Here is a 13841-nt window from a genome sequence, read left to right on the forward strand (position 1 = left end):
GATTCGGTCATTGGAAACAGTGCCCAGGCAGAAATCGGTTAAATGTCTGGGAAAATCTGGACATATGGCAACCCACATCGGAAGTGTAGATAGCTTAAAAATAGTTCCAAAACTTCTTTTTTGAGATTTTGAAAAGCTCAACAAGTTTGGGAAAAACTAAGAAAAGCTCAACAACTTTGCCCTTCCCCCAACTTTGGCCAAATTAAACTTGTGCGCATTAAGCTTTACACACTTCGCAAAAAAAGGGAGGTGAGGCATCCAGGAGAAAAGGCTTTGGCAATCCCATCCACCATCGAACTATATGCCACTTTGTTTTGACTATATGCCACTTTGGTTTTAGGCGTATGATCCCCGGAACATAACCCCTATGTAAGTTGCAGGCTTACTGTATGTGCCAACAAAATTTTAGATGCATGTCAAAATCAGGGGCTAAAGCACAGGTAGTCAACCTTTTTATACCTACCGCCCACTAATGCATCTTTCTTGATGGTGAAATTTCCTTACTGCCCACCAGTGCTCGATGGAAGGAGGATTCAGCTTGTGCTGTAGAACCCCCTACCGTCCACCTGGAATCCTGAAACACCCACTAGTGGGTGGTAAGGACCAGGTTGACAACCCCTGGGCTAAAGGATTGCTTCTAGCATAGAAATGCAATACGATCATGTCTTCCAGAGGGGTTACGTTCCAGAGATGGCATGTACATACAAAAACACATATACTCAAACCACTCTCTTGGACCCGCCTGTGTGAGCATTTTTCCTCTTTTCGAAGCTGTGTGCCAAGTGGGCCATGCCCCACCCCACCCAAAGCAAGCAGAAGAGCTTTTAAGCCCTCTGCCTAGCTTACTGGGCTCTGCAATGCTCTCAACTGGGCTCCAGGAGGCTCTCACAAGATTTTGCAGGACCATCCAAGTTCCTGCAAGGCTCTTAGAACCCAGTAAGCAAATTTGAGAGCTCCAGACTGCATTAAGTTGAAACTAGACATGTTAGATGTGTGTAAATTGTGATCACACTGTAATTTCCTAAGCTCAGATCAAGTTATGTTCATGGATACAAAATTAAAAGAAATTTATCAACAATTAACATATACTTTGGTTTCTATCCACTAAACTTCACACAACCAGTGTAAAGTTACCTCATCCCCCAAGGAAAAAGTCTCTTCAGCTGCAATCACTTCCATTCAAGACATGGGATTTCTTTTATAGCCCAAACCACACTGCAAACCACTTGCCAGATCCCTACTGAGGCCTCAAATATACGTCAGCTAGAACATGGAGTATAAATGAAATGAATATATTGGAAACAGAATAAGGAGGTTGCTCAGTTTTGGGAAGTCTAAGAGCATGATCTAGCCAATTCAAGCACTTTTAAGTCCCACTGAATCCAACAGTAGCTAAACATGCTCTAAAATGTATCCAACTACAGTAAATTGGACTTTTAAAAGTGCTGAGCTTTGATTTTTTTAAAATTTCATGGTATTTTTGTTTATCACACCAAGTTTGATTTTCACTTTGTATGCCAGCAAGTCACCTATCCTTTTAAAATTATTTTAAAAAACAATTATTAAGAGAATATGACAAATTAAATAGTAAACATTCAACTAATTCTACATCCACAACTATTTTAACAATTCAATTTTGCACCACAGCATATGAAAAAATCTAATTCACAAAATAGAGAGTTCAAGAGAAAACACATAGTCTTTTTCCCCTCCAAAATAAAATGGGGAAAAGTGAAATTGCAGTGAAAATTGCAGTGAAAAGTGAAATCATTTGGTTCTTTTTGCATTTTGAGGTATTTGGAGGGTTATAACCAGCCATAGCAAAACAGGCCATACAAAGACCACAGTGGGACTTAAGTTTAGTCATGTAAAGGACAGTAACACCCAGTGAACTTCATGTCTGAGTGGGATTTTGAACCCTGGTCTCTTAGGTCCTAGTCCTACAGACATTCTAACTTCTATACCAGCATTTCCCAACCGGGGGCCATATGCCCTCCTGGGGGCCCCCAGGATATTCCAAGGGGGGCACAGATGAAAATCGTTTTAATGGAGGGCCACGGCATGAAACTCTCATCCAGCTGATAGCATCTGGCCTAGGAAATGATTAAATATAATAGTTGCCAATATCATGCCATTATACAAATCTATGGTGCACCCCACAATTTTGAATTTGCTCTTGTGACTGAGCAAGAAACTAGGGGGCCACAGAGGGAAATGAGAAGTGAAGACTTTGTCTCAGTCAGGCACCACATACTGCAACTATACTTCTGGAGGTGCTCACAATCAGGGAACTCTTAGTCACAGGCACCTGGAGCACTGCTAAATTCAAACACTGACAAGAATAGATGAAAAGTTCAAGTCGGTCTCCCAAACAGCCTACACATGGTGGCTGAATTTTGTGTTAGATGTCATGACCACAATACAACAGTGTACAGTGTACAGGTCTGGTTGCCTCACCTCAAAAATAATACGATAGGGCAGCAGCTCCCCTATGAAGAAAGGTTACAACATTTGGGGCTTTTTAGTTTAGGAAAAAAGATGAATAAGGGTAGACATCACAGAGCTGTATAAGATCATGCAAGGTGTGCAGAAAGGGGATAGAGAGATGTTCCTCCCTTTCTCGTAATACTAAAAGCCAAGGCCATCTAATGAAGCAAAATGTTGGACAATTCAGACAGACAAAGTACGTCTTCACTCACTACACAGTTACTACACAGTTCACTAGCACAAGATGTATTGATGGTCACTGATTTGGATAGCTATAAAAGAGGATTAGACATATTAATGAATGATAAGGCTATCAATTACTTTCAGCCATTATGTCTATGTAGTACCTTCAGTGTCAAAAGCATTATGCCTCCAATGCCAATTAATGAGAATCACAAGTGAGGAGAACGCTATTGTGTTCATATCCAATAGGCCTCAGGAGCAGCAAACATGAGAGTTGTGTGCCTTTCAATAAATCACTACATCTGAACCCAAGCTCTCTCCACCACCCCTGCATTTTTATGAAAATCATGTCCCAGGCAATATCAGAGTGAAGTCAACATGTGTCTACCCATTAGGGGACAGCAATTTTATTCATGTCCCATCCTGGAGTATGCATAAGGCAAACTCTGGACACTGGTGATGTAATTGCCTTTCCCAGTGATGTAAACTTTCACCCCCTGTTTTCCTTGTCACAGTGTGGACCCTAACCGCAATATTCTTTGATATATCTGAGGGGGTGAAAGCAACGGTAGGGAGGGTTCAATCAGGGACAGGAAAGATTTCCCATAATGCCTCAGTCACAAGAGCATATTTGGAGATTGCACCCCTCCACACAACTTCCACCTCTGGAATTACTGGGGGGGGGGAGTGCAAATAATCATCAGGTGGGGAGGGTTTAAGATGCAATATGGCCCCTAGGTCCCTCTCCTCTCCCATTAACACCTTCAGGGCAGGGCATCAAGAGCCTAGAGGCATCATAAATAGAGAAGAGCCAGTGAACATCTTCTTGGTTTGCTTTTAGCAGACCAATTTCAAATTGGCCATGGGAGTGCACCCATCACTATTATATATGCCAACTGGTTTGTAAAAATAGCATTTTCTAGATATAAAAACCAAACCACTTAATTACCTGGAAAGTTTATTAACACAGAAAGTGGTCTTGAGATTGTTTGTTCAGGAAGATAAAATTATTCACCCTTTATCCAGAGAAGAGACATTTCACAGATAGGTCTGGCACAATATCCTGGTAATACAATATAAAATTTGAGTATATTGTATTTCCACATACTATCAAACTGTTCCTAGTACTGTTGCCTTCTTGGATGACTTCAAAACTTTACACTTCAAATCTTGCCATCGCAGATCTTAAACCATCAATTTTTTCAATTGTTCATCAGCATCTTGTCATCAAATAAGGCAATTCCATCTACTATATTATATGAAATATATTCAGGGATGTGGAGTCTTACACAGTGTTATTTTCATCATGCATCAGAAATTTACAACAGGCACAGCATCATTGTAGAATAGTATATTGGGGAAAAGAATCGGAAAGGTAATATGAAACTTTGGAAGGATGAACCTATGCTCACTAGAATCCATACCACTGGCTTCATATGAAAGGTTTTCTATCATCATTTCTGCAGATCTGAATATAAGAAACTAACAGAAAAGCTTCAACTTTGATGAACAGAGTAAGAAATTTTGGGTGTGAGACCAGGGACATACATTCCTCAGTATTTTGGAGACATATGGGTTTTACAATTGAAAAAAATATTCAATGAAAGTTGAATAGCAATATAGTCAGTGAATATCATAAAATTGTCAGCCTGAATCTTCAGATTAAGTAGGAAATCTTCCCTAGCTACTGAAAGCAATATCATTTCACATTATGTAAGTGAAACATAGATGGATGTGGAGTCTCACTATAAAAATATAGATAGGAGTTCAACATGTGAAGAAAAGTCTATGTGAGAAGCAAACCTTTCCTGGACATAACCACTCATGTATAGGATGTAGCTTTTATTCTATGCAAGGAAGGTCTCTCCCAGGAATCTTGTTTTCTGAAGCATATTCTTGAGAGGTGCTAATGTGCCATACAGTAATTACAAAATTCAGACTTCATCCAAATCACAGAAACTAATCCAATGAGGCTACTCAAAGGCAGCTTGAACCAATATGGGGTAGTGGTTAGAGTATTGGTATACCAGGGTTGAAATTCTCATTCAGCCATGAAGCTTACGGAGTGATCTCAGGCCAATCACCATCTCTCAGCCTAAGCTGCCTCACGGGGCTGTTGTGAGAATAAAATGGGGAAGAGGAGAACCATGTATGCTACCATGAGCTTCTTAAAAAGAGCTAGAAAATAAATTAAACAAATACATTATATTATAGTGTGTGCATATAAGTGCAGTCATCAACTCAATAAAAAAGCTGCAAAGCATCTTCAGCTCAGGATGGCCATAAAGGGTATGTCAATGTGCACAGGTCATTATGTCCTGAATAGACAATCCTTGCTTCAGCTGCAGCACATTTCAAATAATTTTAGATAGAACTGATATTTTAAATCAGAAAGCAGACAAATCCTGATGAAATGAGACCGTCAGTAGATTCCGGGGGTCTTCCCCCCGCAATCCTCCTTTCTTTGCCACTTCAGAGGGCACAACATGAACTTGGCAACAATCCACGAGAATCCCATCACAGTAACAAGGACAAACACTGAATTGGAGACTGCTTCCTCACATCCTATCTTTTCATTGGTAGCTATGAGGCGTGAGCCTGTCTCACACAAGCATTTCCTCAGGTAGGGGCTTTCCCTGTCCTGGTAGTATAGTTCTGTTGCCTCAGGTCCCAAGATTAATGTTCTACAGCACCTACTATAGCTATTATCTCTGCTCTGCCTGGGAGCAACCTTTATGGAGCTGGAGAATATATTGGTATGCCCAGTAATCAGTGCTGCTATATCACTTCCTCTTTTCTTTTCTGCAAAATACAATGTAGAAGTGCTGAAGAGCTCCCTTCAGCATGGCTACTGACAGAATATCACAGAACATTTTGACAACTTCAGTTTTTGGAGTAGCCATGGGTATGAAAAATGTATTTCATAATATTTTTTGTATTGTACAGCATTAATAGTGGGGGTGACCCTCCAGTAAAAACATCTGCCCTATTTTCAAACAAAAGGAGATAAGCATTTGAAGCCACTAGACTGGGCAAAGCTCCACTAGAATTAAATATATTGTCCATACCTCTAATGCCCCTTCAATGGTTCAAATGTAAGTTTGTTTCACTCAAATTTACACCAACAAGTTGCAAGACTCATCATTAAAACAGCAATAACAACAAAAATCCTTCCAGTAGCACCTGGATGCACACAAAAGCTCATACCAATAACAACCTTAGTTGGTCTTTAAGGTGCTACTGGAAGGAATTTTTAAATTTTGTTTCAACTACGGCAGACCAACACGGCTACCTACCTGTAACTAAGATTCATGATGTCACTCATCATGTCACTGCTCCCCATTAACAGCATGTAATTTAGAAGTCATTCCTTTTCATAGCAGCAAAGGATCAAGCCCCTACCTCAGTATTCTTCCCTCCAATATGCCTGGATATTACAGAAAGAACAGAAACTATGAAATATATCACAGCTGGATATTAGACACATCTAATGGTTACACATGACCTCACAACTGCAAAAAGACACACTTTGACCATACAAGCAACAGCTCTCATTAATGTATTAATGCAACTTGAGTGATTTCACAACCTAGTGGCCTCTTTTCATGCTTATCAACAAACAACAATGAAGAATTTGGAATACTTGCTTCAGGATAAGCAAAAGGATTCATTAAAGGGGTACATTTCATTTAAAGCATCTGTACCAAATCCTGTCAGTTGTCATGGAAATATTGCATTTTAAGGACTATTGGGGTTTCTTTAGTCTACTAAGATTCATTGCATGCTCGTGTGAAAGATGTCTAGTTATGCTTCAGAAATTGTGAAAAAAGTTTATAGGAAGATTTTCTAGTGAAGCTGGAAAGAGTCCTAATGAGCAGAATGGTTTGTTGTATGCAGTGCTAGACACTAGCGCTGAGCCAAAACTGGAGAAGGCGGAGGGCAGCTTCATGAAAAGCTTGCTCAGATTTGAAAAGAGGGGGCCCCTTTTGGCTATTTTTCAGGAAACAGTGCAAATGGGCTGAACACTGCTCAGAAAACAACCCTGGATTACCCATGTAATTAGTAATGGAAACACAGTCTTCATGTGAACCTAGTGGTGTCAGCACATAACTAAACCTAACTGGTTACAACACACCAACAGTCACATGCATTGTGTGATCCCAAACTGGCTAGGCTGAATCAGCAAAAACAAAATGGCGAAAAGCCATGTGGTGATCAATACATACAGCTTCTTTACTGAAACTGATATACCATTTTAATTTACATGGTTAGTATAATGAGAAAAAGATTTTCTCAAAGTGTTTGTTTGTTGCATTTGTATTTCATTTTGTAAGAAATAGGTTGAAGTCTACCATCTTAAAGGGCCTTTTGATGTGAAAAGAATTTCTAACTGAGCCAGACTTTTTATTTTATGCATCACCTTATGATTTAACCAAATGGTATTTTGGGGTACTTCACATACCTCAAAGTGATTAAACATTTGATGTTTGTGTGCCCAGAAATAAGCTCATCTGATGCAACAGTTGAAAAATATGTAATTTATGATTTAGGCAAAACTGCATAACCTGTTGCTCTTAACTAAGGAGTAGCTGCCTTTCATGGGCTACTCTCACCCACCTAAATGCCTATGGCTCACTGAGGTGTTTAACATGACAAAGCAAGAGTACACCCTCAAGATCTCTTAACTATTAAGGCATAACTAATTTGGGAGATTGGGAAAAACTACTGGGAATTAACTCAGTAAGAAGTGAGCTAAAAATCCCACCAGGATGCAAGGGAACAATAATGAATTCCCATCCTTTTCTTAGCAACCACGAAAGACATTGCTTAAGGCAGAGCACAGAACAGGGGCAGATCAGCATCTTCAAATCTCACCTTATTCTTTGTTCCCACAAATCAACATGGTCTTCTGAAGGAGCATTCCCCTTGCCCTGATCACTCAAACATTGTTAGTGCAGAAAATGTATATATTGCCCCTTCCAACCAAGTCCCAAATCTGCATAGCCCTGTCCTGGATTCTGCTTCTTGCTTAAACTGTGATACAGAACATCCTAAGTGTGTAACTACCGGTACTTCAAACTAGCTTTTTCAATATAGACTAGCAAAATGTCTGCATGTGTGACAGATTCCTGGAAGGGTCACATCATGCAGGGTCACATCAGCAAAGGCAACTCAGTGTCAGAGCTTAAGGACATGTTTCACCCGAATTGTAGCTTCTGGACAACCTCACCCATGTTTCACAGTCACACAAGAGTGTGACAAAGTTTGGAATTGATTTCTGGACAGGTGGGGGAGGAAAGAAGAGTTCCAATTCTTATTCTTATTCTTAACGACATATATACCGCACCCATCTGACAGGGTTGCTCCAGCCACTTTGGGCAGCTTCATCTAACTTCCACACCACTATCTCATTCACCTCATCCATTACTCATTTTGCTCTCTCTGCAGTCTTAGAAAGTCAGCTATATAAGCAAATCGCCAAATGGCACCTTAAATCTAGGTTGTGGTCACCATAACGGAATATCTAGGCCCCATTTTTCCCCAATGGAATTTGTTATTATTATTCATTTCATTTCTATAGCACTTACACTTTTAAATAAAAAATCTCAAAGCAGTTTACAACACATTAAAACATCAAATAAAACAATCCAGAAAAAAACAAATTCAAGCTTCAAGTAAATATTTCAAATCCTTCTCTAAGTGACATTTTACTCTCTCCATATGTATTTACCTTTTTACCATATTTTTCCGTCTATAAGACGCCCACATGTATAAGACGTCCCCTATTTTGGGGGACTCAGATTTAAGAAAATGGGGGAAGACACTATCCGTGTATAAGACGCACCCTAATTTTTGACATTATTTTTTTAGGGGGGAAAACTAGTCTTATACATGGAAAAATACGGTAATTTATATAGCGGCCCCATAACAGAAGTACAGTGGTACCTTGGGTTAAGTACTTAATACGTTCCGGAGGTCCGTTCTTAACCTGAAACTGTTCTTAACCTGAAGCACCACTTTAGCTAATGGGGCCCCCTGCTGCCGCCGCACCGCCAGAGCACAATTTCTGTTCTCATCCTGAAGCAAAGTTCTTAACCTGAAGCACTATTTCTGGGTTAGCGGAGTCTGTAACCTGAAGCGTATGTAACCTGAGGTACCACTGTACTCTTGGAAGCCAGTGTGGTGTAGCGGTTAGTGTGTTAGACTAAGCTGGGAGATCAGGGTTCAAATCCCCACTTCAGTCATGACGCTCACTGGGTGACCTTGGGCCAGTGACAGCCTCTTGACCTACCTCATAGGGTTGTTGTAGGGATTAACTGAGGAGGTGGTGAACCATGTACTCCTTGGAGTAAAAGGTGGAATATAAATGCAATGAATAAGCTCTTCTGCTTACCTGCTTAAGAAGGCTGGAGGGGCCAACCAGATGGAGATGTCAGTTGCCAACCTGGCATCCAGAGATCTCCCCATGGTCGCAATCGGACCTGTGCTAGTCACAAAACATGCCTGGCACCTGGGGAATTTCAAGTACTGTCTCTTTGTTATAAAGGCAACAGCTACAGTGATGAATGATGAATGTGTGAGGAGAGTTCTTTCCCCTATCTCCTATCCACTTCTGCTTCACTGACACTACCAAAGAACAAGGGAAACCATCTGGGGTGGCTTGGCTCTGGGAAACACTGACCTCCATGCATAACCCATCCCTCCCATATTGCCCTTTTGGCAGAGGACAAGAGCACCCCAAATTTCTAACACAGGAGACACCCGTACATCTCTGTTCAAAATGATGAACATGAAGGATAACTCAAAATGCCTATTCTACCATTCAATTACTAAAATTGCGAGATTGGATAAGGCATAGTCTAAAACAATCAGATTATTATCGAGGTCTCCTTTTTAGATTCTCCTTAAAAATTGAGAACTCAAAGGGTAACCCTAAATAATGGGATGTCAAAACTTCTGGTAGCCAACACATACTTCCCCCTCCCTAAATTATAAGTCAAGGCACACATACAGGGAAAAGGTTTACTCTGAGTATGTCTAGAGTAAGAATTACCCACCATCAGAAAAGTCCACCACCCAGTATCTCTTCATGGCAGGCATCTATCTGGCTGTGTGCCCAAACTGAAAGAAGCCAAGCTCAGAGTAGCCACTTATGAGTCAGACAGCCCATCTCCAAGAGCAGGTAATTCTGCTGCAGCAGAAGCCATGAGTTTCTTCCCTGCTAAAGCAAAGATACAACAAAACTGCCCCCCACCAGGGAACCGCAATGGAAGAAAAGACACCCAGGACAGTGACTCATGCAGAAGCACAGCAGTAGCCCCTTCCACAGGTTGATGTGAGGAGTTCCACAGGAGCCTATTTTAAATATTTATTGCAGCACACTAATAGCATGTTAATGACAAACTGTGTAGAAATTGTTTGGTGAAGATAGTCCTATGATACCCAAAATTTTGACTATTGGGGATGACATAGTCAAAGATACATCAAGAACTTATAGAAGTGTGACATTTATCCAAATAGTCAAAGCTTGAAACATGAAGTCTATTTCATAACAGAGGCAAAGCAGAACATAGTAACCAAGCTGAGCATAGGATAGACTGTTGGGCTGTTGGGATTTCATTGCCTTTTTACATATTTTGACTCACACCTTGATTTGAGAGTTGGGAAACTTCCCAGAGCAGTCAGGAACATGCATCATTAACTGCATATAGATGATAATGCCTATTTTTAATGTTCTACTTGCAAAACTGTTCTATTCTCATATTCATTGACCACCGATAAAAAACAGATTTCCTTAAATTGGTGTTAACTTATACAGCTACACCCACATCTCTTTTCCCACTTCAGAACTTATTTCAAATATGCTTCAATCCACTTTTTATCTTAATACCCTAAGATAAACCACCACATCATAAGGCATAACACACTTTTAACAAAAACTGAAATGGTGTTTTAGTAACTCCAGTTTAGTATATCAATACTTTGAAATTTGTAATCCTCCAAGACATTTGGGGAAAAAACCCCAACTCATTTTGTTCTTTACGGACAGCACGTGCAACACATTAGCCTACATGTTCTGCGATTTACAAACTGAATCTCAGTCTGAATTGCATATACATATTGTAAGATTCCCCCCCCCAGCAAAATAGAAAAGCAGCTACTCTTAAGTCAACTTTCCCTGCGCACATACACTTTACAACTGCACAAGAATATTGCTAAAAACTCATATAGCTATCATTTCTACTACTAGTATTCGGATTCACTTTCAATTGTTTTGCTATTGGCCACAACCACAGAACACAAATGTAAAGCATACCAAAAAGGTAACACAAAAAGACCTACATATGTAAAAGGTGGAAAATCAAACCAATGAGCAGCGTCAATTTCAATTATTCAAGTCAGCATATTAGCACCAGTAATTGAACAAATAGTGGGGAGTATATTTCAGAACACTTTTTAGCTCAATATTTTTGGAATAAGCAAAAAGAAAATTAACCAACTGATTTCCCCCCTCAATATCTTAATGTCAGTTTTACCTACTTAAGAGACGTTCATGACTACAATACTGGACCTACATAACATGCATGGCTATGTTACAGTATGTTAATCAGACTGTTAATGTACCTTATTTATGATAGTATAAGCAGCCACCTAAGGGCCCAGTTTAATAACTTTCCAGAAGCATAATCGGGCTACAAGCTGATTGTTTGGAATAAGCACCATGGAGCTCTGTGCAATTTGCTTCCAAGTAAACACACACAGGATCCCACTGATGTAAGCAGGACATAAGTACACACTGCTAAATCCAACAGAAGTTAAAGCACGTCTCATTTTATGGTATTACAACTCACACCACTTCCACTAGTGGGGGCGGGGAGAGAAGGGGGGGGGAGGCGAGGGGAAGGGCACTGTGGATAGTAGGCTGGTTGTCTTCTTGAACACACCTGAGGCTCTTTGATTTTAAGAGAATTTCTCTCACCAAACTCAATTACTACAGAGAGAGAAAGGGGAGGGGAAATTCTGGCGAAGTATTCATTGATGAATACCAAATTGAAGGGATGGCTTTGCAGTGGCTGCCTCTCCTTCCTGTACAACGTAGTAAATGGCACCAGCAACTGATTACTACGGAGGTGTGCAGTGGCCTCTGCTGGCACATTAAACGTGTCCAACAGTGTGAGACTCTTACAAGTGGAACTGACCTCTTTTTAACAAAGCAAAACAAAAATCCCAGCACAAAAGAGGAGGAAAAACACGCCGTGAAATAAGGAGGAACAGATTTGTGTCACACAACCTATACAAAGCTGCCTCGATCTCCAGGTTTTGTTTTTTGTTTTATTAAGCTAGCAGCGACAAAAGACCCACACTAAAAACAACACACAGGGAGCAGGACTGGGGAAAGGAGGAAAAAATCACTGCCCACTCCTAGCGCGCTGCGCAAGGCCACTCGCAGTCTGCGGCAGCAACAGACCCTCCACAGCCACCCCTATAAATACTCCCTTTGCTCAGAGGCACGCAGGACAGGATCCCGTTGTTGTTGTTGGCGTGTGTGCGCGCGCTGTGTTTTTCTTTTTTGAGAACGGGGAGGGGGCGGGGGGGTAAGAGGAGAGAGAGAAGGGAATTGCCCCCTTTCGGCGCAAGTTATTCATTAAAAAGAAATCGCAGACCCCACCCCCCAAAAGCACCGAAATGGCCCTCGGCAACACCGTCGCTTATTGATAAAAGCTGGAACTTGACGCGGTAGTAGCCCTCCTTGCCCACAACATGCCAGACAGGCAAATCTCCCCCCCCCCAAAAAAAACACACACCCCACCACGGAGGGGGTGGGGGGGACACACGCAAAGCCTTTTAAAAAGGGGGAGGGAGCCACAAACCAGGCGCGCAGCCTCTTCCCCCCCCCGCTCTTTTTTCCTTGCTCGTTCCCCCCTCCCGGCCTGAGGGTCTCTCTCTCTCTCTCTCTCTCTCTCACCTGCGGGCGGGAGGTTCTGCTGCTGAGGCGAAGAGCTGCTCCTGGCGGCGGCGGCGGCGACGCTCGACTCCGGGCGCTGCCCGAGGAGAAACGCCACCCAGAAGGAGCCGAGGAGGAGCCGCCGAGGGGCTCCCCGCGCCGCCATCGCTCCCCCGCTAGCCCCGAGAGCGGCGAGAAGCGGCGACGGAGGAGGCGGCGGCTCCCTCCTTAGTGGCGGCGGCGGCGGCGGCTGTGGCAACTCCTCCTCAGACGACTCAGTCACAGGTCCTCCTTCCAAGGCGCCCCAAGAATAAAAAGGAGGCAGAGGAGGCGGCGGCGGCGGCGTTGTTCTCCGGTTTACTCCATGGCGGGCCGGTCCCAGCGCCGGGCTCTGAGCGGGGCTCCTTTTTCCTTCTCTCCTCACACACACAAACACACACACATACACGGCGGCCGCTGCGGCGGCGGCGGCAGCAGCAGCAGCAGGAGGAGCAACAGCGCCCAGCGCGCGCGCGCGCGCCCGCGCACCACTACCACCACCACTCCTCCTCACTGGCCGCCGCTCACGCGACCAACCGTCCTTCCCCGCTCCTCCTCCTCCTCCTCACACGGCCGCCGCGCGCCGCCTCCGGCCATCGTCGCGAGCGCGCACGCTGAGCTGACAGAATTCCAAAGGAAAGGAAAAAGGGGGTGGGGCAGTCCGGGAGGAGGAGGAGGAGGAGGAGGAGGGATGCGCGCGCACCTCCGCACGCCACGCGAGCCGTCGCGCGGAGCAGCAGCAGCTCCTTGGTACTTCCCACCTCTCTCCCCTCCCCCGCCCCTTCACGGACATTCCCGAACTCCGCCTCGAGTGCGTTGAGTGAGAAGGAAAACCCGGCACGGCGCTTCCCCCGTCGCGCTTCCGACGTCCATCCCAAAGGAGGGATGGGATGGAACGGGGCGAAGGAGAGAACGTGGGGGGGGGGGGGGGAAGGATTCGACGGGAGGCGTGGGAGCGGGATGCAAAACCCGCCCTGGCTCCGCTGCAAATAGGAACGGGAGGGCTTTAAAAAAAAAAAAAAGGGCTCGGAGACCCGGCGGACTTGCAAGCCCGGTCGGTTTACTCAGAAGTAAAGAAGCCGCTGGGTTCAAGGGGGCCTTGCGACGGGGTGGCTGGGCTTGCAGAGGCGGCTGTCCTGCGCGCACACCTTCGTGTAGAGTGAATCCCCTTCCACCCCATTGAAGC

At 43.4% G+C, this 13841-nt stretch overlaps 1 protein-coding gene across 8 annotated transcripts in view; it reads right to left on the reverse strand.

Annotated features, from left to right (window-relative positions):
- The window catches only part of NEO1 (neogenin 1), a 108755-nt gene extending 95553 nt beyond the window's left edge, over nt 1–13202 (reverse strand). For 3 of the 8 annotated variants that reach the window (XM_080980265.1, XM_080980264.1, XM_080980260.1), the window contains exon 1: nt 12638–13202. In XM_080980265.1, coding sequence (XP_080836391.1) covers nt 12638–12782 — 145 coding nt within the window. In that variant the 5' untranslated portion in view covers nt 12783–13202. The remainder of the gene's footprint in view (nt 1–12637) is intronic. The other 5 variants (XM_080980263.1, XM_080980261.1, XM_080980259.1 and 2 more) reach the window with 2 other exon arrangements.
- Between the last annotated feature and the right edge of the window lie 639 nt (nt 13203–13841).

Source organism: Podarcis pityusensis (assembly GCF_964106645.2).
Source record: "Podarcis pityusensis genome assembly, chromosome: 14".
Classification (NCBI taxonomy): domain Eukaryota; kingdom Metazoa; phylum Chordata; class Lepidosauria; order Squamata; family Lacertidae; genus Podarcis; species Podarcis pityusensis.